The 27,342-nt window shown below is 44.5% G+C and overlaps 1 protein-coding gene across 2 annotated transcripts in view; it reads right to left on the bottom strand.

Annotated features, from left to right (window-relative positions):
• Nucleotides 1-12,889: 12,889 nt before the first annotated feature.
• SALL4 (spalt like transcription factor 4) overlaps nt 12,890-27,342 on the bottom strand; it is a 20,318-nt gene continuing 5,865 nt past the window's right edge. The window contains exons 2-4 of one of the 2 annotated variants that reach the window (XM_004370232.2): nt 19,483-21,819; nt 18,227-18,507; nt 12,890-14,232 (exon numbers count right to left, since the gene is read on the bottom strand). In XM_004370232.2, the coding sequence (XP_004370289.1) occupies nt 13,813-14,232; nt 18,227-18,507; nt 19,483-21,819 (3,038 nt within the window). In that variant the 3' untranslated portion in view covers nt 12,890-13,812. The remainder of the gene's footprint in view (nt 14,233-18,226; nt 18,508-19,482; nt 21,820-27,342) is intronic. The other variant, XM_023742886.1, reaches the window with a different exon arrangement.

Below are 27,342 nucleotides of genomic sequence, written 5' to 3'. Positions count from 1 at the left end.
CCCTGATGTGCTAGCCCCATCGCGACCACATTCCTGCACACGCACACACACACACACACACACACACACACCCTGATGTGCTAGCCCCATCACGACCACATTCACCCTCTCCCACACTCACTCTTCACCAACATTCACTCACACACACCCGGCCACGCTCACCCCATCACACTCCTCTCCCGCCCACTCCCCCACCAGCATCAGACACAACCACAATGGCACTGTGCACACACACACACACACCGTCACACTCACTCCCCAGTTGTCACCTGCAATCCACCCACCCTGGATCTTTACACACATGTGCCCCCAGAGATCCCAGCCACACTCATTTCTCGCACATGCTCTCCCTCCCTCAAACCAGCATCACTGCCTCACTCCATTTTCTGGCTCTCTCACTCACCACCCCTCACTGTCACACACACACTCACCCCAACGTCATTCTCACACTCACTCCCCAACCACCTTCTCAGTCCCTTGGAGACATGCAGTCTTACACTCAGTCACACTAAGTCACAAAGTGATTCACAATCTCATGCACACTCAACTCCTTCACCCGGACACCCCATCCACTCTCACATCACTTACACATGAATTCACTCATGTGCCCCCGCTTCACCCTCACTGCCATTTCCTCTCCACTCCCTACTCCTCACTCCATAGCTCTCCCACACAAGACCTAGGGCCCACCAACGTTCCAAGGCCAGACACAAGTTTTGAGAACAGAAGAATTAATAAACACTGTCAGAAGAAAGAAAGGGGAAGGAAGGGAGGAGTCAACATGTAATTAAATAGCCTCAAACTATAATACAATGTAAACTAATCTACTGTAACTAAAGTAAACTTTATATTTTATACTAAAGTAAAAAGTTACACTTAATAATATTTCACATGGGGTGTGGGTGACTTTTAATACATTTGCTGTGGACAGAGTGGAGCCACCAAAGATCTGAGTGTCTGGGGCCCGGAGTGGAGGAAAGAGGAGCTAGGAGGACCATTAGAAGGACCCCCAACCAAGCAGTGTGACTTATCTCATGTGCCGATGAAGTTCCTCAAAATTAGAGGCATGTCATTAGAAGTTCCTGCATTGTCAATTTGGTGGAAAAATAGCATTCTTTGGCTAACAGACCTGGTCTGGTTTCTGTTCTGTTTTCTCCCCTGTGTCTAGGACAGCACTTGGTGCATAGCTTGGCTCACAGTTGGCACTCAATACCTGCTTGTTGAGTGGATGAAACGTAACCACTCTGACCTACCATTATGGCATCAGAGCAGACCCCACCCTCTCCCACCTGCTCCCCTGGATGTCCCCTCCCAAACTCCACCCCACCTCAGATCAGCTGCAAACCCCATACCCTTCTCTCCACTCCACCGCCACACAGGGTTCCAGGGAAGACCAGTTAGAGAGTAAACACAACTTTTAGCCCAGTATCCCAAACACAGTTGTTGTTTAATAAAAGTAAGCTACTGTTTTAAATCAAGAACCTACAACATATATGGAGTTCCAGCTTTAATCCTCCCAATAGCCCTGCCAGGTAAGTATACATTATCAAGTCCATTTTCCAAAAACAAAACAAAACTCATTGCCCTTGAGTCAATTCCAACTCATAGTGACCCTGAAGGACAGAGTAGAACTGCCCCATGGTGTTTCTAAGACTATAAACCTTTACAGAAGCAGACTAGACTGCCACATCTTTCTCCCATGGAGGGGCTGGTGGATTCAAACCTCCGACCTTTTGGTTAGCAGATGAGCACTTAACCACTGTGCCACCAGGGCTCCTTCAAACTCATTTTACAGGAGAGGAAATAGAAGCTCAGAGTGTCTAAGCGGCCTGCACAAAACCATGCAGTTAAGAGGCTAGGCTGGGTTTCAAGACCTGGTCTTTGTGCTCCAGAAGGTAGGAAAAATGGCCTTTTGTGACCAATTACACCGTAGTTGTGACATTTCCGGGCACCTACTAGCCTTGATTTCAAGTATCTTCAAGCTCCCTCTGGCCCCTGTGGAGCCCACCTGAGGCCACTCTCAGCAGAATATGCCGTTTTGAACATCTAGCTCAATTGGCATAACATAATTTATAAAGAAAATGTTCTACATTCTACTTTGGTGAGTATCATCTGGAGTCTTAAAAGCCTGTGAGCAGCCATCTAAGATACTCTACTGGTCTCACCCCTTCGGGAGCAAGGGAGAATGAAGAGAACAGGATACAAGGAAAGATTAGTCCAAAGGACTAGTAGACCACAACTACCACGGCCTCCACCAAACTGGGTCCAGTACAGCTAGATGGTACCCGGCTACCACCACTGACTGCTCTGACCGGGATCACAATAGAGGGTCCTGGACAGAGCTGGAGAAAAATGGAGAACAAAATTCTAACTGAAAAAAAACACCAGACTTACTGGCCTGACAGAAACTGGAGAAAACCTGAGAGTATGGCCCCTGGACACCCTTTAACACAGTAATGAAGTCACTCCGGAGGTTCACCTTTTAGCCAAAGATTAGACAGATCTATAGGACAAAATGAACTAAAAGGGCATACCAGCCCAGGGGCAAGGACTTAGAAGGCAGGAGGGGACAGGAAAGCTGGTAACAGGGAACCCAAGGTCGAGAAGGGAGAGTACTGACATGTCATGGGGTTGTTGTTAACCAATGCCATAAAACAATGTATGTACTAAGAAAAGAATATGCCCTGTTTTCTAAAACATGGGATAACAATAGTGGCTTTTGCATCTAGGATCCAATACTACGTTTGCTCCATCCTAGCTGTGGAACTTGAGGCACGTTACCAAACTGTGCTCGGCCTCAGTTTTCCTAGTCTGTAAAATAGGGATAATGATAGCATTGGCCTTGTAGAATTGTTGCAAGAATTAAATGAGCTAATACCTGGCACACAGAGAAAATACTCTGTAAGGGTCATTATTATTGGATTGTTGGAAAGATTCTGTGCAGTAACGGGCACATGAAAGAGTTCTGGTGGTACAGTGGTTAAGTGCTCAGCTGCTAACGGAAAGATTGGTGGTTGGAACCCACCAGCTGCTCTGAAGGAGAAAGATGTGGCAGTCCGCTTCCGTAAAGATTACAGCCTTGCAAACCGTATGGAGCAGTTTTACTCAGTCCTGTAGGGTCGCTATGAGTCAGAATTGACACGCTGGCAACAGGTTCAATGGGTACATGTAAATCCCTTAGTACAATGCTCGCCATGTGGTAAATACTCAGCCAAGATTAGCTATTACTACTACTACTATTATACCTATTATTTTCCCTAATTAAAGAGAATAAATACCATAATACTATCAATGGTTGTCTCTGGAAAAAAAAGATTTCAGATTTTTTTTTTTTTAATAATTAATGGACTTTTTTTTAATTATGATTTAGGTGAAAGTTTATATAGCAAATCAGTTTCTCATGAAACAGTTAATACACAAATTATTTTGTGGCATTGGTTGCCAACCCCACGCTATGTCAACACTCTCCCCTTCTCCACCCCAGCTTCCCTGTTTTCATTTGTCCAGTTTTCCTGTCCCTTCCTGCCTCCTCGTCTTTGCTTTTGGGCTGGCGTGCCCATGAGTCTCGTGTACACGACTGAACTATGAAGCATGTCCCTCATGGGTGTTATTGTTGGCCCCATGGACCTGCCTAATCTTGAGCTGAAGACTTTATTTTTTTAGTACAGTTTTAGATTTACAGAAATACTGAGCTGATGATACAAAAAAAAATCCATCACTACCGTCGAGTTGCTTTTAAAATAATTTTTTCTTTAAATTAAAAAATTTTAAAGCCCAAAGAGTCTCCTATTATTTTATTAAAGATGATGGAAAAAAGTTGGAAACAGATAATAGTGATGGTCGCACATGATGAACACAGTTAATGTCACTGAATTGTACGTGTGAAGAATGTTGAAATGGTAAATGTTTTGTTACATATATATTTACCACCACCACCCCCCCACACACAAAGAGTTCCTTATTAAACTCTGAAAGTAATAAAACATTTCATGTAAAAAAAAGTGGAGGAAATCACAGGTGGTTATATTGCTATCAAATTTTACAAATTTTCTCCAGTGCACTTTTATAATCCAGAGGAGAAAACATATTTTTAAAGGAATCCCTTCCAGTGAGGCAATCCCTTGGGAAACTTGAAGGTTTTTATCTCATCTGAAGAGAGATCCAGAAGCCTTCCTGAGAAGGAGAGAGGTCCCTGGGGCCAGTGGGAGTAATGTCAGGGTCTGGAAGAGGAACAGGGCTGGGGTGGTGGTGAGATGTGGGTGCTTATCCTGGGCCCCCACTGAGGAGGGACACAGCACCCCTCTGCCTGGCCCAGCCCTCCACTCTTTCTGTGGTTCTAGGAATGGTCACCCTGTGCTTCTGCTCTCTAAGAGTCAGCCCTCTCCAGTGGCCCATGACAGCCCTCTCTACCCAACAGCCCTGGCCCCAATCTCTGACTTCAGATGCCTGGAGCCCTTGAGTCTACTAGAGATAAGCCAATCTAGTCCAGCCTCTGCTTTCCGTAAACCAGAGGAACTGAGGCCCAGAGTGGTTACCTGACCTCACCAACAGATGGCAGGGCCAGCCAGGATATGCCCTGAGACTCTCAGTACAGTGCTCCGTCACCACGAAGCCTTATTTTCACAGATTTCCGAGCTGATTGCTGTTGTTCAGCTCTGCCCGTAAGGAAGGTGCTGGTGGGGAGTGGGCAAGGAGTCGGGGGCACTAGCAGTGATGCGAGATGGGGAGGCAGGGAAGGCAGGAACTCTGAATGTTTGCACAAGTTAAGCGCTCAACTACTAGTCAAAAGATTGGTGGTTTGAACCAATCCAGAGGTGCCGTGGAAGAAAGGCCTGGTGATATGCTTCCATAAAGATTAGGACCAAGAAAACCTTATGGAGCAGTTCTAGTCTGCAACACATGGGGTCACCATGAGTCTGAATCCACAGCAACTGACAACAGCAGGCAAGCTCAGGTTGAGGAGGGGAAAAAATGAAGTCCCTTTGTGCCTGGAACCTTCTTTCTGAATGAATGCTCTATGTATTTCCCAGAGCAGGGTTTCTCGACCTTGGCAATGTTGACATTCGGGGCTGGATAATTCTTGTTGTGGATGCTGAACTACGCATTGTGGGATGTTCAGCAGCATCCCTGGCCTCTATCCATTAAATGCCATTAGCAGCCCGCATCTCCCTGTTATGACAACCAAAAATGTCTGCAGACATTGCTAAATGTCCCCTGAGGGGCAAAGTCTCTCTCTCTCGCGCGCGCGCGCGCACACACACACACAGGTAAATTGGGAATCACTGCCTTAAGAGGATAGCATTATATAATCTTTAAGCCTCTAGTAAAAGTATGTCTCTAACACTAAGTCAATGCACTCTGGAAAGAAAGAGAAGGTCTTTGGTTAAGTGCTTTTCACAAACAACTAGCTAGGATTTAATATTTTGTTTGTATTGTATTCTGAATTGTACTTTGTTTTTACCTCCAAAAAGGCACTAACTAGGAAGTTTAGGGAAATCAACAGAAGATGCATTTGTTCAAGTAGCTGTCACTGAGTACCTACTATGTTCCAGGCACTGGGTTACACTGGACAGAACAGACACAGCCCCCGATTAGCTAACATACTAGTGGAGGTGGCAAAAGACTTTGAGATGAGGATAACCTAACACACCCTTCCGGGTTACCTGTGCCTTTCATTGTCTTTGAGCTATTTTGTTGTTGTTAGGTGCCATCAAGTTGGTTCCAACTCATAGTGACCCTATGTACAACAGAACAAAACACTGCCCAGTCCTGCGCCATCCTCACAATCATAGCTATGTTTGAGCTCATTGTTGCAGCCACTGTGTCAACCCATCTCTTTGAGGGACCTCCTCTTTATCGCTGCCCCGTCTCTACTTTACCAGGCATGATGTCCTAAACCAAAACCAAACCAAACCCGTTGCCATCAAGTCGATTCCGACTCACAGCGAACCTATAGGACGGAATAGAACTGCCTCATAGTTTCCAAGGAGCAGCTGGTGGATTCAAACTGCCCATCTCTAGATTAGCAGCCAAGCCTGGTAAACTGTAGAAAACTGACAGTAATGCAAATCATTCTTGTCCATAAAAATGCAAATAAACATTTTTCCCCCAGTGGAATGCAATTGATTATTGTCCAGTAGATCTTTACCATTTCTCTGTTTGTACATTCATTTCAGCATTTCTGATAGCTTACAGCATGGGAGTTCATTTAGTTCTCCTTTGACCCAGCAGGAAATCTGTTAATGAAATCTTTGACGCATGTTCATTTTATATTTGTATGAGTCAGGATTTTCTTTTTTTTAATATTGTGTTTTAATAGGGTAGACAGAAAATAAACCAGTAAACATTTTAGAGAGTGCAATATGCCAAGTGGATTATAAAACAGCATAGTGTGAAAGAGATGTTTGTTTTGTCATTGTTGTTAATCACCCTTAGCTGATAACATAAAAAAGTTGGCAACTGTTTAATGAGAAACTATTTTGTTCTGTAAACCTTCATCTAAAGTGAGAATAGCAGCACAACTGGAAGAACGTAATCGAAGTCACTGAATTGTGCATGTAGAAATTTTTGAAATGGTGTATCTTTGGCTATGTATATTTTCACACACAAAAAAAAAAGGTTGAGAAGGGAGAGTGTTGACATGTCGTGGGGTTATTAACCAACGTCATAAAACAATATGTGTACTGACTATTTAATGAGAAACTATTTGTTCTGTAAACCTTCACCTAAAGTACAATAAAAAAAAAAAAAGAATTATCCAGTTAAATGGAAAAAAAAACAGCTGGCAACTTTAAGCAGTTCCTTTCTATTTTCCCCTACTTTTTTTAAAAAACAATTTATTGGCCTGTGGAATCCCAAAGATTAAAAAACATCAAACCCATTGCCATCGAGTCAATCTGACTCATAGTGACCCTATAGGACAGAGTACAATTGCTTCGCGGGGTTTCCAAGGCTATAAATCTTTATGGAGGTTGACTGCCACATCTTTCTCCCATGGATCGGTTGGTGGGTTCAAATCGCCAGCCTTTAGGTTAGCAGCCCAGTGCTTAACCACTGCACCACCAGGGCTCCTCCTGTAAAGATTACAGCCGCGCAAACCCAATGGGGCAGTTCTACTCTTGTCACATGGGAACACTAAGAGTCAGAATCCCCTTGAAAGCACCCAGCTACATTCCTTTCAGTTTAGTTCTTCTTTACTTAAAACAATAGGTTGTTTACAAAGGGTAGAAGTGATAGGAAAAAGAACAGAGTGGGGGAAATCCGAGGCACATTCGGGATGTTCATTCTTCGGTCAGAAAGGTCACTCTCAAACAAACTTTAAACTTTGAAATGCAGAGCCTGGTGCTTCTTTCAAACACATTTGCAAGGCCTTATCTTCACGCCTCCATTGTGAAGCCTACTTTTATTTGAGAGCTAAATTTACTTCCTGATCCTCATTTTGACCTAGTTTACCAAATGCTCCATTTTTCTTTTGATATTTAGAAATAGTTGGAATTGGTGACAGCAAAGTGATAAAGATCTGAAATAGTTATCTATTTTCTTTAGACCAAAATCTACTGTGAGTTTCCATGGATGCCAAGAGCAGAAATGCCTAGACAGCCATCCTTGACCAAAGCGATTGCTTCTTTAGGCCTATCTGATGATTTGATAGCTTTGAAAACCAACTCGTTTTCTTTCCTTTAACGGAAATGAGCATTCCTTGTTTGAAGTGCTTAATGATTTTGTTTGGAAACAGAGAACAGGACTGAAGGACTTGACAGGACCTAAAATAAGTACTCCACAAGAAGCACATGCTTTTTCAACTGGAAAAAGATCCCCCCTTTCAAAGAACAGGAGCCCCGGTGACGCAGTGGTTAAGCACTCGGCTGCTAACTGAAAGGTTGGCAGTTTAAACCCACCCAGCAGCAACATGGAAGAAACACCTGGCAGTCTGTTTCTGTAAAGATCACAGCCTAGGAAACCCTATGGGGCAGTTCTACTCTGTCACATGGGGTCGCTATGAGTTGGAATCGATTTGATGGCTACGGGTTTGGTTATTATTTTTTTAATGAACACATTGTAGGTGCAAAATCCATAAAACGACTGAGTGACGCCAAAGACAGAAGCAAGCAAAAGTGTAAATTAGGTGATGCAGTATTTAGGTCTGAATCCAAACTATCAATACAAGATCAGAAACATGGGTGCAGCCAAACACAGCTCTTCGATGTGCTTAAAGTGAGCCTCCCAACACCAAGGGCCTGGAACCGGCAAGCTTGTGCCATTTCAGTTGTGAAGTCCAACCACAGCATTTGAATTTCCTGGGGTGTTTTTGGTGATGGTGGGGATATGGTAACATGCACATTTGAGAATCACGGAAATGGGATAAGCCCTGTTGAAATACTCAATTGCTAATGACCTTATTTGAAAAGACACGTGGAAAACCCACCTTAAAAATTACCCCCCACTAACCTTTCTTTTTTGCACTTTATAAAATAATGTATTTTAAAGCAAGCAATCAGCAAATGTTAAACTGGCCAATGCATGGCTGTTCCCTGGTTTATAATCTGCAAAATGCCCAGGTCACCTTCTAGGTTAAAGGCCTTCTGCATTCTGCCTTCTGCCCCACATAATCTCCTCCCCCTCAGTCACACTCGATTGAACCTAGAGAAGCTACCTGATTCAGGACTGAGACAAATTCTACCAAAGTAGAATAGTGTGTATTTTGAGTAAAAACAAAACAGCAATGGTTACCATACTGGATGCTTACTATGTCCCAGACTAAGCACTCTCATGAGCTCACCACTATGAACCAAATAACAAACCAAACCAAACCCACTGTTGAGTTGATTCCTACTCATAGTGACCCTATAGGACAGACTAGAACTACCCCATAAGGTTTCCAAGGCTGTAATCTTATGGAAGCAGACTGTCACATCTTTCATGGAATGGCTGGTAGGTTGGAACCGCCAACCTTTCAGTTAGCATTGAGTGCTTAACCACTGCACCACCGGGGCTCTTTAAAAACACAAAACCAAACCCATTGCTGTTGAGTCGATTCCAACTAATAGCGACCCTATAGGACAGAGTAGAACTGCCCCATAGGGTTTCCAAGGAGCGGCTGGTGGATTCAAACTGTTGACCTTTCAGTTAGCTCTTACCCACTGTGCCACCAGGGTTCCAGGTACCCTCATTTAACAGAGGAGGTAACAGAGGTTCTGTAAGGTAAATTTATTTTGCCCTAGGGCACCCAAGCAAAGTGTTAAACACCAATTCTTTTGCAAATGAAGCCAGTGTCCTCATCAGGAACTGCTCACTTCTTTGAAAAGAAAACTTTATCATGCAACTTCTAATTTTCTGTTTCTGGACTTCCTATGAATGCTGACGTGCTATATTTCCTGTTTGGCCTCAAACAATCTGCTGAGTTGTAAACAACAGGCTATGTTGCTTGTGGGAGTTGCCTTTGATATTCTATTGAAGTGCTTCCGGTAAAAATGCAGCTATTTCAACACCTTCCTTGATGTTGTGGTTTAGCTAAAATGCCACCTGGCTCAACCTGGTGCAGTCAGACCTAACAGAATGGAACGAATCTTCCTCACTCCTCACACCCCACTCCAGTTCTCCACGGCTCTGGCAGGTAAGTTCTGCCTTGCAGACTAGTGGAAGAGGTCCAAGCTCCTCCAAAAGGAGGGGAGCCCCCCACCCCTGCAAAGCCATCTCTTGTTCACCCCCCAAGAAGTGACAATCCTTTTCCAGAACTCGTGTCGTTATTTAAACAAGCTGTACAGAAATAATAAAAAATTGCCCTAGAGACAATTGATTCATGGAAACACCATGTGTTACAGAGCAGAACTGCTCCATGGGGTTTTCTTGGCTGTAATCGTTACAGAAGCAGATTGCCAGGCCTTTCTTCCACAGCTCTGCTGGGTGGGCTTGAACCACCAACTTAGGTTAGTAGTTGTGTGCAAACAATTTGCACCACCCAGGGATCTATGCAGGCATCCCAAACTGAGGCAGAGAAGTTGGGGGAAGGTGGAAGAGTTGATTCTCAAAGTGACTGTGAAAGGCAAAGATTGTGTCACCAAGATGATCTTTGGGAATCCCTTCAAATCACCATCAGGTATCAAATAAACAGCTTTGAATACACAAAACTACACAAGCAGACGGGTCTCGAACAGCAAGACTAGTTTCTGCACCAGCTGTATTGCTGATATTCTACAGTTCATAAATGCAAAGATGAATTGCTAGGCTCACGGTGGTGAGCTCAAGACCTACTTAAGAGAATTGGCTTCAGAGATTAGGGCCTAGGAAAGAGGCAAACACACACAGAAGCAATAGTTAAGGTATACATGAGAACATTATTAGTATATCCTTTGTCCTAGCGGTCCTTTGAGCTGGGATTTACTCAGGGAAAGCTAGGCAACGAGAATGATCAAAATCATTTATTAATAAAAAGGCTTGGGCAAAACACCACCACTGTCTAGCAACAGCTGATTAGATATCATTTATTACTGCAGATATTTAACGATTAGCCAGAAATGAGTTTTACCTTTAAAGATGTCTAAAATATGTTAGGGAGGGAAGGACGTGTACAATGATGATCATTATTAAATAATATTAATTTGAATCTAGAAAGTCATAAAATAGTGGGCTAGTACCAAGAGGAAGAAAGGGTGAACACAGTAGATATTTGAAACCAGGGTGTATTACTTTCCGTTTAAGGGAAATTAAGCAAACCTTATTTATTTACAAAGAGTGAAGTTCAAGTTTAGGGCTAGTTTTAGAATATATCTGATGCCAAATCATGTCATAAGGTATTGACTCGTTTTAATTGCAGCTCATTTTAAGTTATTCAATAAACTTCTCATGTAAGTTAGGAAGAATTTTGACTTCAGATAGAATTTTTTTTCTATCATTTTAATTTTTGTTGAAAATAGACACAGCAGGACATACACCAATTGAGCAATTTCTACATATAATCCACTGACATGATTACATTCTTCAAGGTGTGCAGCCATTCTCACCTTTTTCCCAGGTGTTCTAGTTTTTAAATTAAATGCTTTCATTTATATTGTCTAGACTGGGTTAACCCTGCTCTCAGAGCTAATATGGTGGCTGCTTCACCCTAAATTATGATGAGCTGAGGTCAAAAGATGAGCAATCCTGGGGAGGGGGCACCCGCCTGCAAAGGAAGATGGCACAGAAACACAGAGCTCAGGTACGCAGGTCAGACCAAAGGCTGCCCAACAACTCCCAGTGCTCCCCTGGATTTAAGGAGAGAATCTGCTCCAGGATGCTGCGACGGCCCCACCTGGGGAAGACTCTCCTGGGCTCCTAATGCAGGTTCTTGCTTCTTGCCACTGGGCTTGCAAAGAGCAACACAGTGAACGGACAGCAAGAGGGTCCTTTACCAGCAGGCACTGACCTGGCGTTGCCCTTGTACCTCTGCCTGACAAGCACATTCTCTGCCTCCCTGTCTTGAGAATTTTCCCTTGGAATTAAAGGCCTCCCTCAGTCCCTTCTAAGCCATGTGAGATGGCAGAAATAAATATTCTCCTCTGCCAAGTCACTTGTACCAACTAGGTTGAGATGTGGAGTCATTTAGGGTGTGATAAACCTTCCACGGCCACAAATTCTCTAGGACGACACTGTTGCTGTTAGCGGCCACAATGGTCTGATCTGTACCAACTCTGGGGAACCCACGCCCATGATTGGTTGCAGATCAGACCACCGTGAGTCATAGGGTTTTCTATGGCTGATTTTCAGCAGATCACCATGCCTTTCTTCCTAGTCGTAGTCGGAAAGCTCCGCTGAAAACTGCTTAGCATCACAGAAACAAGCCTCCACCAACAGGTGGTGGCTGAACACGAGGTGCCCTGGCCAGGAATCAAACCTGGGTCTCCAGCATGGAAGGCGAGAAGTCTACCACTGAACCACCAATGCCCCCACAGAATAAAATTACCGTATGACAAATTTTATTCCTTAAAAAGGAAAGAAGATACCAAGGAGGAGGCAGAGTAGTTTCTGCATGCTTGCAACCAGGGGGGTGGGGGTGGGGTGGGGTAAGTACAAATGTAACCAGACTTGCGTCTAGCCCTCCAGAACCTTGAGGGTCACCAGAAGGGCTGGCAATGATGGCCAAGTTCAGGATCTCAGGTTTACAGCAGAGACTACCAGAAAAATTTACATACACACCTGGTGGGGGGAAAAATATCCAGATTTATTCTCCAACAGACAGACAGCATCAGCAGGTACAACTACAGGGGTTTCTCCGTAGATCATACATTCACAAGGCATTACTAGCTTGACAGCCTCTGGTGTGTTCTCTGTAACAATATCTACTTCAGTGTAAACAGGTACTATTATTGTGGTCACTTACAATTCCAGAAGGAAAGGCACAACTTGGCAAAAGAAAAGCAACACTTTTTTGGATCCTAAAAGGCCAGGTGCAATAACTAAAGAGACAAACTTTTGGTAACACTCTTGATCCACATTTCAATGTGTGGGCCTTCCACATGGAGGGGAAAGATTTCTCTGCCCAGAAGTCAAGGTCTTTCGTTCTTTCTCCCTCCTCATTAAACCATTAGAGCAACGTTTCATCGTTCACTTAATATTATTACATGTATAAAAGGGGTTTAAAAAAAAAAATCACAAAAACATCTTGAATGTCCAACTGCTCCCACTAATAAATCAACTCTTAGGTTTAAGACAGGGCCTGGGAACAGTTCAGCGGTCATAAAAATAGGAAAATAGAGACACTGTGGCTACAAAAATAAAACATAAATGAGGTAGATAAATTAAAGCTTTCATACCCAGGACTTGCCTGTTCCAATTTCGCAGCCTTCATGCAACACTCAGAAGAAAAAAACTCTTCATAATTAGTTGGCGTAAGTCACCAAGGAAATTAAAAAAAAAAAAAAACTGAGCATGTGAACCTGTAATAAGATATACGCCTTCCAATGAGAGTTTCGTCTCAAGAATGAAAACCCGGTTCTTCAAGAGAGCAGAGCAGGCACTGGAGAACTAAATTAAGTCACCTGAGATCCCCTTCGTGTTCAGGAAGACGAAGGCATCCGGAATGCATGGGGAATATATTGGCACTCTTGGGGCTCCAAATGAACTGTATTTAAATAAGCAGCAACATACGCATCGATTCCCTAAGGACTAAGATAAGTCCATTCGAGGGCATCCCACTTATCTAAGCTTCTAAGGTTGAAGGAATTTTCTAATCCTACAACCTTAGATTTTACAGAAAAACAGTACATTCAAAAAAGAAAAAGAAAGATGGATGCGCGGTTGGGGGCATACAAAACAGGTCTTTAAGACAAGCTGGCAGACCTTGTCCATTTACCCGCATAAACAGTTACGTAAGCATCCAGTACTCCCCCACGTCCCCCAACTAGGTTAAGTAGTTGTCTTTTCTACTGTGGTTCAGTAAGTTCGAAGGGTTCCACCTTGAAAGCAGTAACAGTCTTTGGAAATAGTTCCTCTAGGTTGTACAAAGATTCTATGTACAAAGGTTGTTGCGAGTAACGAAACTACTTTGCAAGACCCGCTTCTTTCCAAAATTAAAACAAACAAAGCCACCAGTCTGTATTTGTTTTGGTATGAACTTTTTCTTTTTGTGTTTTCTGCGCAAAGCAGCATCGCAACACCGTGATTGTAAGGACTGCCCAAGGCTGCAGTCACAAGCGTAAACATCCCTGCACATCAGGAAGGAGAGAAAAAGAATCACAGGAGATGAGGTGGGTTCTTTAACTCAAAAAAAAAAAAAAAAAGACTTTAGAGATTTTCACTTGTCTACATTTCTCCTTCAGTGTGACTCCTTCCTTTACCTTAACTGACCGCAATCTTGTTTTCTTCCAAGAAGTGAGGGAACTGGTGTGTGGGGACACTGTCAGTAGCACCTGGCTTCTCCACGTCGGCGCTGAGACTTGATTGGGAACCATCCATCTTAGAGGCGGTGGTGTTATTCACAACTGAACTGGCCCCCAGGGACACAGGGAGGGTAGGGATACCGCCACTCTGGATCACCGAGATCTCGTTGGTCTTCAGGGCCAGACCACCATTGAGCATGGCGGTGTACTGGTTCCACACGACAGGGTCCACGTTCACCGCAGGGGCCCGGATTTCCTTGGGAAAGGTTTCGGAGACCCTCTTTCCATCCGTACCCAACAGAGCCATGGTGTTCTCGATGGCCAGCTTCCTTCCACGGCGTGCCGAGTTATTGTTCGCCCCATGTGTCATATAGTGAACCTATTGGGACAGGGGTAAAAAGGTCTTCGTCAAAAACACTGATTGTGACTGGCAAGCTACCTTCAGTCTGTATGTGGGTTTGGGTCTACCAAACAGTCTTCCAACATAACTTAGAAAGGGAAGCCTTTGAGAGCCGGAACTTGACGGTACTGCCTTGTTTTTCTGGATCTTGTAAGTTTTCTGCCTTTAATGGGGTGCAGCTTAACATTTTTCTATTTCTATCTATTCGTGGAAAGTTTTTGAGTTTTCCTCTCTGATAGGTTTCTGCCTTACACAGGTTCCGACTTTTACAGGTTTTACTGTTTATTTAAAAATTAAGACTTTAAATTTAATTTTTTTAAAATCTAGATGTCTGTTCTCTTGAAAAATCAGATGATCTGCAATATCACACCCACATTTCTACCTAAAGCTGGGTAAAAGCAACCAAGGTTGATTACACATTCTTCAATTTGTCCCAATCCCACTATTCATGTGTTCACCTATTATGTGAGCACCTACTATGTGCCAGGCATAGTTCCTGGGGCTACGGCTAAGAATTTTAAACAATACACAAAGCTACACAGATGATTTAAAACTACATAGAATACTTCCTCAACTGACTACAAGCAAAACTGGGGAAAGCTAAGTAAGATTGGTAGACTGCATCATAATCTAGGCTGGACATTAAACTATAGCTTTGCAAAATGTTATCACTGGGGAAAATTGAGCTAAGTATACAAGACCTCTCTGCGTTATATCTTACTGCATGTGAATCTACAATATCTCAATGAAAACTTCAATTAAAAAATAATCTGTGAACCAAACAGACCCTGGGTGAAGAGAAGAGGGCTGACCACAAGTATATAATACATCAATGATAGTAATGATCACTACAGAGAAAAATACTGTGTTAGGAAGGCTACAGAAGGCCTCAGGAGCAGTGGGGAAGTGAATGCTACTTACACAGGCTGGTTAGAAGGAAGCCCTGCTACAGTAGCTTGTCAAAAAAAGGCAGTTCAAGGTAATGGTTATATTCTTTCTCAGATTTGGGGGTAGGTACACGGCATTCATTTGCATTGTAGTATTTTATATCTTATCATACATGTATAGTCAGTTCTCATTATTCGAGCTAGTTGGGTTCTAAAAATTCACCACGAACACTGAATTAGCAAATACTGAACTATAGCTCTTAGGGGAAATACTCGGTTATATCCTGTGAGCCTCTGGTCACAACATTTACATCAACGGCTCAAAACATAAACCTCATTTTATATGTGCTTATGTTCAAAGACACTTTATTTTATATATAGTGTTGATTCATTAACACTGAACTCATGGTCAACAGCACACTCAACTCGTGCCTGAAGGAAGCTCCTCTAACACAAGTATTTTTTCTGTAAGGCACACAGCAGCCTTCTTGTGCTTAGGAAGGCTGGACAGAACTTCAGTACTATGTTTGGGAGCCATTTTAACAGCAAATCACCAACAAAAGTACAAAAATGTGGCACTAAACAGATGTCGAAAAAGATACTTGTTTCCAGTATGAGAGCAGAAACAAGAAGGCAGAGAGCTGCCCTGTTTTACCCTCAGCTGGGCGGAACTCGTGTTTTGGAGTTACAAACAAAATTTAGCAAGTGAGTAGGTGAGTCTGCAAACAGACTCTGAAGAATGAGGATCGACTGTTACCTATTGCTTCTTAAACATGGCCTGCTTTCCTCAATTATTTTTCCTGCCTGGCTTCCAAGTTTTCAATTCCTTTTCAGGTTCTCATTTAAGACTGTGCGAGGTCCTGGGCTTCCCAGGCATCCTCATTTCATCTTCACTGACTTTAGAAAGTTACTAGTTACTGTTCCATTAGGCTCAGGTAGAAGTGACTTGCTGTTAATCACTGTAACAAGCTGTTAATTATTGTAATAATAACAGCTGATACTTAATGGGATGTTCAGGCATAATTTGCAACATTTCACTCACACAACTCATTACTCCCAGACAACCCTGAGGTCATCACCCTGAGGTCATTGTTATCGTTATCCTCAGGCTGTTGTTGGGTGTTGTCAAGTCATAGAGACCCTACAGGACAAAGCAGGATTCCTCCATAGGGTTTTCTAGGCAGTAATTTTTACGGGAGCAGATTGCCAGCTCTTTTCTCCCATGGAGCTCTTGGTGGGTTCAAACCACCAACCTTTCAGTTAACGGCCGAGCGCTTAACTATTGCACCACCCTCCTGTTACTGATGGGGAAGTGAGGCCCAGCAAGCCATCATCCCGAAGCCACTTGTCCAACAGGAGCAGTGCCAGACTTTGACCCAGTCTGATTTCAGTGACTTCATTTCCTCCTCTGGCCCTTTTGCCAAGTAGGTTACAATTTTTTAAGTGTACCGTTTTTGTAATAATATTTTTAATCTTTAAAATGGCACATTGTTCTTTGGTCAATTTTAAGGACGTTTTCAACCTTTATTCTAACTTTAAAGAATTCTACTAGTCTACCTGTGAGAAGGTGGAGATCCAGAGAGGGCATGTGCCTTCGCCCAGGGTCACACAGTAAAGCAAAGGCAGGGCCAAGATGGAAACCCCCATCCTCTCTTCCCATCCAGTGTTCTCACACGGGCAGCTTTTAACCCTTTATGTCAGGCACCTTCCTGCCCCAGGGCTTTGCACTGTCCATTCCCTCTTACTTTCCCAGGTGAAATCTTAGGTGGATCCAACTTGAAACCACAATATACAGTAAACCTGTAAAAGCTGGAAGCCCTGTAAGGCAGAAACCTCTCAGAGACGGAAGACTCAGAATATTTTCCACTAAATAGAAAGCGCCTGGGAAGTGGTGACTGTATCCTGTCAAAGGTGGAAAACTTGCAAGACCCGGAAAAACAAGGCAGTCACATCAAGTTCCAGCTCTCACAGGTTTCACAGTATAAACCACTCTCTGGTGGAAGAAAAGAAGGGAAGGACCCAACTGCTCACTTTGTAAAAGCCTGGCTGATAGCCTGGAAGCTTTTTTTAAGAAACAACTCAATGGTATTGTTTGACACACGTTTAACTCGTGGAATGTATTTCAACTTAGCAGGCTACAAAAACAAATGCCAGCACACAGGGCTGCCACCAAGCCAGGCATAAAGCCAATCCAGGAATGATGTTTCAATCCTGCCTTACAGCACCGGATGAAAATCATGTATGTTTGCAGGTTCTATTTCATATATCCACTTAGCTACTGCTTGAAGATATCACAATCTGAACCAACATTGGAGGGAAGACTACCCATGATGGACTTACTAAAAGACAAGAGCATAAGGGAACTGTGTGTCCTGGGAGAAAATATCGTTCTTTTAAAAAATAAAATTTGCCCAAGAGACAGAAAGGGCCACATAAACCAGAGACTCCATCAGCCTGAGACCAGAAGAACTAGATGGTGCCCGGCTGCCACCAATGACTGCCCTGACAGGGAACATAACAGAGTCCCTAATGGAGCAGGAGAAAGGTGGGGTACAGAACTCAAATTCTAGTAAAAAGACCAGACTTAATGGTTTGATTGAGACTGGAGGGACCCCGGAAGACATGACCCCTGGACTCTGTTGGCCCAGAGCTGAAACCATTCCTAAAATAAACTCTTCAAAGATTAGACTAGACTATAGGACACAGTTACCCTTGTGAGGAGTGTGCTTCTTAGCTCAAGTAGATCCATGAGACTAAATAGGCAGCTCCTGTCCGGAGGCAAGATGAGAAGGCAGAGAGGGTCAGGAGCTGGTTGAATGGAAATCCAGGGTGAAAAGAAGGAGTGTAGTATCACAGTACAGGGAGAGCAACTAGGGTCACATAGCAATGTATAAATTTTTGTATGAGAAACTGATTTGAATTGTAAACTTTCACTTAAAGCACAATAAAAAAAAAAATTTTTTTCAAGAGCCAGCTACAAGATTTGACTATACGCCCCTTTGGGTCTTTATGGACACACTCATCATGGATAGCACCCCTAAAGAGATGCCTAACAACCAGTCCTACTGAAAGCCACAGAAACCCACCTTCAGGTTGCCTTTGGTGGTAAAAGCGCGCCCACATATGTTGCACACAAAAGGCTTCTCTCCAGTGTGGGTGCGCTCATGAATCTGAAGCGCACTCGCAGATGAGAAATTCTTCCCGCAGCGCGTGCAGCCATGTTGCTTGGCCTGCCGGCGTGGTTGGACTGCTAACAAAGGCGTCATGCCTGGGGACAGGGTGGAGGGTCCAACGAACGCACCAGGAACTTCAACCTTGACATAGGTTGGCTGGGTCCGGATAAACGTTGGTGGCAGACTGCTCCGACCTAGGTGTGCAAAAGAAAAAATAAACCCAAGCCATTATTATCCAAGACTCAATTCGTTCTTCAAACCAAAAAGAGCTTTAAAGCAACTGCCCGCTAGTTTTGAGAGCCTGGAAATGGCTTACGGGAAATTCAATTTACACACTGGAAGCAGCGTGCCTGCACAGAGAACAGTAACTCAAACGTGAAAATTACCCTTTCATTCTATGTAAAGTTATGGGCAACACGGGCATTTGAATTTCTGCATAAGACAGTTACCTTTAAAGTGTGCTCAGACACCATGTTTCTTTGATTCTAAGATGCAGCTGTCCCCCACTTTCACCATGAATGACATCAAGGGGTACCCCACAGTTGGTATAGTATGTACATTTAAAATGGGTTAATAATTCATCTTCCCCCTCAAGAGTTATAATTTGTGAATCCTATGTTAGAGTGGGACTTTGAAATCAAAGAATTATGGCTTATCTCGGCAGCCAAAAGGCAGTGCCCACTGTCTCGAAGATTCTTCTACTGGCGGTTATTTAAGATTACCCACATGGCCCCCAGGGGACTCAAAAACAAAAACCAACAAAAATTACGCTGTCCATACCAGTTACATTATTATAAATAAAAGCGTGCTTATAACTGGAATAGAGGTTGTTACAGTGAAACCCGTGAGAGCCAGAACTCGAGGGGACTGCCTTTTTCTTCTGGGTCTCGAAAGCTTTCTGCTTTTGACAGGGCACAGTCACCACTTTCCTATTGCTCTCTGTTGAGTGGAAAATATTTGAATTTTCCTTCTTCGACAGGTTTCCACCTTACACAGGTTCCGGCTTTCGCAGGTTTTACTGTATTATATCCCTCTACCCAGAAGCAAAGCAAAGGCTAATTCTCCTAAAATGGAGCTGCTTTGTATCATACTCTGTCAAGTTCAACCCAGGTTCCGCTTTGATGACCTTGCGCCCAAAAGGACATAAGTTAAATCCAAAGTTCTATCACCTTCCGTCTCACTGCGGCTCATCTCGGTGTTCTCTGCTTTGCCCCCAGCATCAGGAGACTTGGACTTGATGCTTTCTGCCTGGCTGTTGGCTGGAGAGAGTGCTTGGAAGGATGTGGTTTCCAGAGCTTCTGGACTTCGGCTCTGATACTCCTGGTCCTCCATCACTGAGGATGAGTCATTAGTCAAGCCATCACTCTCCACCGAACTGTTCTCCCGGCTGCTCTGCCGCTGCAGGCCAAGAGGGGCATGACCCACTTTCCCCGGGGCATCAAGGGAAGCCATCACGGAGAAGCCTAGCGTTGGTGATGCCAAGTGAATATTGGGAAGAGACATGGCGACCTTGGACGAGCTACTGGGAGCATCCTGGGAGCTGACTTCATCTACATCAATGCTTTCAACAACATCATCAAGGCAAATGGCACTTGTGCTGCCATTCTCGCTGACCACCATTGATTTGGTACCTGTAAAGTCACAGGGGTTCTCGGGCAGGGGTGTGTTGGGAATCTGACCACCCATGTGCATCCGGATATGCTGCTGCAACATGACAGCATTGGTAAACTTCTTCTGGCAGATGGGACACGAGTGCTGCGTCTTGATTGAAGTGTTGGTTCGGTGAACCCCAAGGTGTGTCTTCAGATTGCCTTTGGTGGAGAAGGCTCGGCCACAGATCTTACACTGGAACGGTCTCTCGCCAGTGTGGGTGCGGTAATGCATTTTGAGGGAACTTTGGCAGCTTAACACACGGTGGCAAATGAGACATTCGTTGGGGTCAGAGGTGGCCTTGTCAATGTTCTCCACTAGCTGCTGCAATTTCAAAGTCTCTGACCCTGGCTCAGGGGTCCCACTCCCTGGAAAGCCACCAACCCTTGGGGAATGATGGGTAGGTCCCACCCCAGGTAGTGTGGTTCCACCCTCACATTCTGGAGAAGGACCAGGCTGCAAGTTGTTGGGTAATGGGCCACCCATGAGGTCCTTGGGGTTAGTCCCTGAAGACACAGTTTGAGGTAGCCCTGCAGAGGGGGTCCCTGGTACAAGGACAGGTTTGCTGTCTAGGGAGATGCTCGATTCATCTATGGGGACAGGTACAGAGACTGCATAGGGAATCCCATTGCCTGTTGCCATTTTGTCCTGGAACTCAGCAAACAGCTGGGGGTTTGCCTTCACCTGGGGATGTCGATGAAAGTGCACCTTGAGGTTGCCCTTGGTGGTGAACCGGTGGCCACAGACAGAGCATACGAAGGGTCTCTCTCCAGTGTGGGAGCGGAGGTGGATCTGCAAGGAGCTATCAGTCCCAAAAACCTTGCTACAGTACTTACACTTGTGCTTGTAGAGGCTGGCCTCATCTTTGGGTTTGACATCCACTGCAGAGATGTTCAGTGGCTTCCCTTTCCCTTTCTTGGACGGGTCCAACGCCACCGTTGAGAAAGGGCTCTGGAAGAGCACAGAGCCTGGAGCCTGAGGTAGCAAAGCACTTGGAAGGCGCGACATGACGTTCGGGAGCACCCTCGTCCCGTCCGGCTTCAGGGCGAAGGGCGTCAGCCCCTGGGATACAGTGCTGGTGGTGGAAGGGATGTTGGTGTGAGGTAGCTTGGCTTGTTTCAAGGAGTCCAGAGACAGAGCCTGGCCACCAGCTTTCTGGCTGAGCAAAGCCACAGCAGCAGAAACCTGCTGGGACATGTGGCTGCCTAATGTCTTCAGGGTGTCGGCACCTGCTACGCCAGAGTGGAGGGCATGGGAGGCCCACATGTTGACCTGGATGCGGATCTGCTCCGTGAGCTGGATCTGCTGTAGCTGCTGCTGCTGCAGGCAAAGGATCTGCTCGAGGACCCACGGGATGCTGTTGGCACCGGGCAGGGGGGCTGGCAGAGCATCGGCGCTCCGCTGATTCACCGCCACCTTGGTGCCCCGTAGTGCTTGTAAAGTCACATTAGTGTTGGCGACTTTGCCTTTGGGTAAATAGCTTATGTCCTGCGGTGTGGGTGGCAAGGCTGCCTCTGTCTTTAAGTATACTACAGACTCCGACCCTGGCTTCTCTTTCAGGTCCCCTGAGCTGCCGCTGCTCTCCATGTGATCGTCCTTACTGCTTGGGCTATGTGGCTGGTGGCTGAGCACAGCTCCGGGAAAGTCTTCAGAAGGTACTGGCCCCTCACTGTCATTCATGATGAGCACAGGTGGGTTTTTAGTGCAATTTTTCTTATGTTCTAAGAACTCTGAGATGCTAAAGAACTCTGCACAGCATTTCTCACAGATATGGGTGTCCTCGCGACGAAGCCGCTTGGCCGCTGCTTCATCCCCCTTCACTTCGTCATCGCTCCCCGGGTGGTTCACTGGGGCACCTGTGACAAGAGAAAAGACAGCTAAGCATTCTGCTCAGAGAGGACACAGAGGTGGTTTCTTGGGAAAAACCACAGTAACTCACAATGTAACAGCAGTCCTTGTTATCTGTGTCCCTGAGTAAGCCATCCAAAGACGCAGAATGAACTAACCACGTATTAAAATCATCCTTATTCAAACCCACTGTGAAATGGATTTCATGGGGTCAATGAAAACGACATTGGAAATCTGTTCAAATTGTACTGTCCTGGAACTTCTGAAGCAAATTTGCAGTAAATCAGTCATTTAACCAATTTAATGAGCAACTACCTACCAGGGACCCAGGATAATCAAAAGAGTTCAATTATCAGACTATTATTCTGTTGCCATCAAGTCAATTCTGACTCACAGCGACCCTACAGGAAAGAGCAGATCTTCCCCATAGATTTCCAAGGCTGTAATATTTACAGAAGCTGACTGCCACCGTCTTCTGCTGATGGAGTAACTGGTGGGTTTGAGTGCATCGACCTTTCATTTAGTGGCCGAGCACTTAACCACTGCGTCTCCAGGGTTCCTTCATCAAACCGTGATGGCAGTTCTCAATGACTTAAAATACAGAGAACACGGGGTGAGTTTAGCTAGGGAGGCCCAGAAAACACAAATACAGCCCTTGTTGCTGGGGAGGTCCTCCTATATGAGGAAACAGAAAAAAAAGATGGAATGTCCGAGGAAGGCATGACCATAGAAGATCAGACTCCACTGATCTTCCAGATTGTGAACAATCCGCAGAAGCATGAATGGTTAGGCAACAGAAAGGAAGTCAGACATTACAGAGAAGCACATGAATGGAAAAGGGAACAGGAAGGATGGAATTCACACTATTGCCTCCATTTGCAAACTTCATGACTGTTACAATGAGATGGATTTCTCTGAAATTAAATATGCAAAATTAAACAGAGTCCTATTTTGGACAAAAGTTATGTTCATGAAAGTAACTGGTTCACAGACTTCGTAACTGTGGCCTCTTCGCCTCTAAAAGGCATCAGTGCCAGCCTAGACGTTAATAGGTCAGGACCATGCTATACCCCACCCCACAACGCCTGGCTCCTGAGAATAAGAAGTTGGGTGGCCGATCTCTCATCTCCCTACTGTCCTGTTATGTACATGTCACCACTAAAAAGTCATTGAAGCCCCCAGACCTCAGGACAAAGGAGTCTAGGCACATCTGAAACCCAGCAACTCCAGGCCTACAAATCTAAATCATACCAACATTTGCACAAAATACAAAGACACATGTCAGAGGGGTTCTTTTCTGCAGAAATGTTTGTAGCATCAAAAAAGTAAAATTCGGTCTGTCCACAGTGTAAAACTATGTAGAATTTCAGTCTGCCCTGACACGGAGATGCAGGTGGGAGGGTCAAAGAAACACATGGCAGAACAACATGTAAAAGCTGATCACGTCTGTGTTTTAAAATAAAGCCTATGTGTAAAACGGTGAATTGTTATACATATTTTACCACCGAAAGAAGTAAAGAAAGCCAGCCAGCCAGCCTGCCTGCTTGAAGTCTGCAAACACATCGGCAAAGGGCCAGGAACGGCTCATGCCACTTTTAAATAAATGATTACTTTTTAAAGCAAACTAACAAATTTTGTCTCAACTTCTTCTTGGGTGATTACATTTCTTAAAACCATGGGGCTTTTGTCCCTGAGGTCACCTTTTAAATAAATAACAGATTGGCTTACAAAATAAAGAATATCACCCATGAGTACCATGCTCCTTTAGAAAAATCACCTATATGAGACCAAAGGGTTGACAAAACTAGATTAATGGAAACGGACTATCCAGAACGGAAATACTGAGAATATTCATGCATTCTGAAGGAATGTAACCAATGTCACTAAACAATTCATGTAGACATTGTTGAATGGGAACCTAAACTGCTGTGTAAACCTTCACTGAAAACAGAAGATTATTTAAAAAACAAAAAAACCCACAAGGCTTTTCACTGAAGAGTCCACCACTGGGGGTGGGGCGCCTTGATGTTTACACAAAGCGTGTTTCCCATTAGGGTTCATCAGATGTAGTTGCTTTAAAGAAGTGTATCTGGGAGGAACTGATGCTTAACTTTTAGAAAACCCTACGGGGCACTTCTAGTCTGTCACAGCAGGTCACTGTGAACCAGAATTGACTCGATGGCACCTAACAACAAAAATATGAAGTCGTGTGAAGTGTGTGTGTTAGTGGTGAGCCGGGGAAATAGACACAGCCATAAGCAGATGGATCTGGCCAGCCAGGGGAAAGAAACAGGCGTGGTCCAATCCAGCTCTCACCTGTTAAAAACAGGTCTGCCATAATAGGGTTACCCACTCAGAACATCTATTAAACAGGCATAACTATGTCAACCGCAGAAGGGAGCCTGAATTAAGCGAGATAATTGACAAATGTTTGCTGAGCACCTGCTATGTGCTTGGTATCATCCTAGGAACGGGGGTAGTGCAAACACTGCAGGGATAGTATAGGTGTTCAATAAGCATTACTAGTTTCCCCATGCCTGCAATTTCTAATGGCATATATAGTTGCCTAAAGGAGCCCTCGTGGCGCAAGGGTTAAGTGCTCGGCTGCTAACAGAAAGGTTGGTGGTTCAAGCCCACCCAGTGGCTCTGAGGGAGAAAGACCTGGCAATCCGCTTTCATAAATGTTGTTGTTGCTAGGTGTCATCAAGTTGGTTCCGACTCATAGCCATCCTATATACAATAGAATGAAACAATGCCTGGTCCTGTGCCATCCTCATGATCGTTGTTAGCTTGAACCCAATGTTGCAGCCACTGTGTCAATCCATCTCGTTGAGGGTCTTCCTCCTTTTTGCTGACCCTCCAATTTATCTGGCAGCACAGTGGTTTAAGAGCTTGGCTGCTAACAGAAAGGTTAGCTCCGCGGGAGATTACAGCCTTGGAAAGCCTATAGGGCAGTTTTATTCTGTCCTATAGGGTTGCTATGAGTCAGAATTGACTGTGATGGCAGTGGGTTTTTGGTTTTGAGCACTTACTTTGTGCAAGGCGTGGTTCTAAAACAATCCATATGTAACGAAGAACACTATGAACGAGCCTCAGAACACTATGAATGAGCCTCGGTGCACAGTGGTTAAGAGCTCTGCTATAAACCTAAAGGTCGGCAGTTGGAATCCACCAGCCACTCTTTGGGAGGAGGATATGGGAGTGTGCTCGGTTAAGATTACAGCCTAGGAAACCCTATGGGGCAGTTTTACTCTGTCCTATAGGGCCACTGAGTCAGAATCAACTCGACAGCAACAGGTTTGGTTTTTTTTTTTTTTTTGGATGAGGTTGTCATGGACTCCAGACTTTCTGGAGCCACAGAGGCTTCATGAACCCCTGAAACTACTGCCCTGAGATAATCTTTAAACCTTGTTGTTGTTAGGTGCCGTCGAGTCAGTTCTGACTCATAGCAACCCTGTGTACAAGAGAACAAAACACTGCCTGGTCCTGAACCATCTTCACAATTGTTGCTATGTTTGAGTCCATTGTTGCAGCCACTGCGTAGGTACATGAGATAGGTACTACTATCCTATTTGACAAAGGGGGAAACTGAGGCACAGAGAGGCGGTTGTCTTGTCCAAGATAACACATCTAGTAAACTTGTTAGTTGCCATCGAGTTGATTACAACTCATAGTGACCCCATGCGTACAGAGTAGAACTGCGCCCCGCAGAGTTTTCAGACTTCGTCTTTCAGGAAGCAGATCACCAGGACTGTCTCCTGAGGGGTCGCTGGGTGGGTCTGAACCACCAACCTTTGAATAGTAGTCTAGTGCTTAACCATCTGAGCTACCCAGGGTCCGTTCCAGTCAACTACAGAACCAATATTAAAACCCAGGCCTGCCCGCCTCCCGTACGAACCTTTCCAGCATGCGAACCTTTCCAGCGTACCCTTCCTATCGTACAATGTTTCTTCTGCGCAGATCGTAACTGTCTTTCCTCTCACAAAACCCCAGAGGGAGGACAGACCAACCGACCAGGAGGGGCGGGACGGGAACACTGTCTTGTTTCTGGGGCTCCTAGAAGCTGCTTTACAAGTGCTAGGACAGGCTGCACCGCTGTTACTGACAGTGTGCGATCATGGACCGCCTCCCTCCTTCAGGCCCCCAAGACTGCTCTGATTCACTTGCATTTGGAGTCAAGACACAAATACTCATCAATTCCCAGAACCCTGAAGAAGGTATCAATCAGTACAATTCCTCCAGGACTTGAAATGCAGTGTTTGTTGGGGTGTGAAGTGGCATCATTTTCCTAGAAAGGCAATTCTGGCAATTATGTGTAAAGAACTTTAGAAAGCTCCACTTTTAAAAACACAGTGTTGGTAAGTGCATATCAACGGCAGAGCTTCTTCAAAGAGCCACTCTGCAGCATCCTAACTTGAAGGGCAGTTCTCCTTTGCCCAAACAATTCCTTTCTTCGAAATTTACTTTCTGGAATACAAGGATGTTTCTCACAGCATTTTTCCTATGACCAAACAGCAATAATAAAAATGCCGCACTTGGTCAACCGGTAAGGCTCTGGTTTTAATAAATTAGAGTACAGAAGTAAGATGAATACTTCGTAGCCCACAAAAAAAAAAGGACATTTGTATGTGCTGCTATATAGGATTACAGGATAAGTGTCTGTGATAGACTGAATTGTGCACTCCAAAAATATGTGTTGTAAATCCTAACCCCTATACCCGTGGATGCAATCCCATTTGGGAATGGGTTTTCTTTGTTATGTTAATAAGGCAGTATTAATGTGGGGTGTGTTTCAAGTTAATCTCTTTTGAGATACAAACAGAGCAGATCGAGCAAGCTAAGAAGCAAGGAAGCAGAGATGGGGGAAAATAGATGCCAGGCCACATGAAGATCACCAAGAAGCCAAGGAAGGGAAGCTGAAGAGACAAAGACCTTCTCCCAGAGCCTACAGAAAGTGAAAGCCTTTCCCTAGGGCCAGGGTCCTAATTTCAGACTTCCAGCCTCCTAAACTGTTAAGAAAATAAATTTCAGTTAAAGCCGCCCACTTGTGGTATTTCTGTTATAGCAGCACTAGGTAACTAAGACGCTGCCCAAGATTTCTTTCAAGAGGGGGAGAAAGGTAGAAAACAGGATGTAAATCATGTGCTTCTATTTGTTTTTGCAGATAAAGATATAAATATATACATGGAAAATTTCTAAAAGGTAAATGAGAAACTGTTGCTGGTTGCGACCTCCTGGGGTGAGAGGGCCTGCATGACTGGGGTGGAAGGCAGAAACTGTATACAGTTTTGCACTGTGGCTTCTTTTTAATTAGCATGTTTGTACAGTTTGACTCCATCATTCTACTTCTGGAAATCTCTAATAAAACTTACGCAAATATATTATCTACTCCTTTCCACTATTTAATGGCCAAAGCAAAAATCTCCACCACCCTGCACCCAAAAGGACAGAAAACATACACTGCAGACTCTTCTACCTGAACTCATGCAATCAAATAAGCATCACTGTTCCCAGTTTGCAGATATGCAAAC

The sequence above is a fragment of the Trichechus manatus genome, unplaced genomic scaffold (assembly GCF_000243295.1).
Source record: "Trichechus manatus latirostris isolate Lorelei unplaced genomic scaffold, TriManLat1.0 scaffold00008, whole genome shotgun sequence".
Taxonomy (NCBI): domain Eukaryota; kingdom Metazoa; phylum Chordata; class Mammalia; order Sirenia; family Trichechidae; genus Trichechus; species Trichechus manatus.
This window is presented reverse-complemented; position numbering and strand designations above follow the sequence as displayed.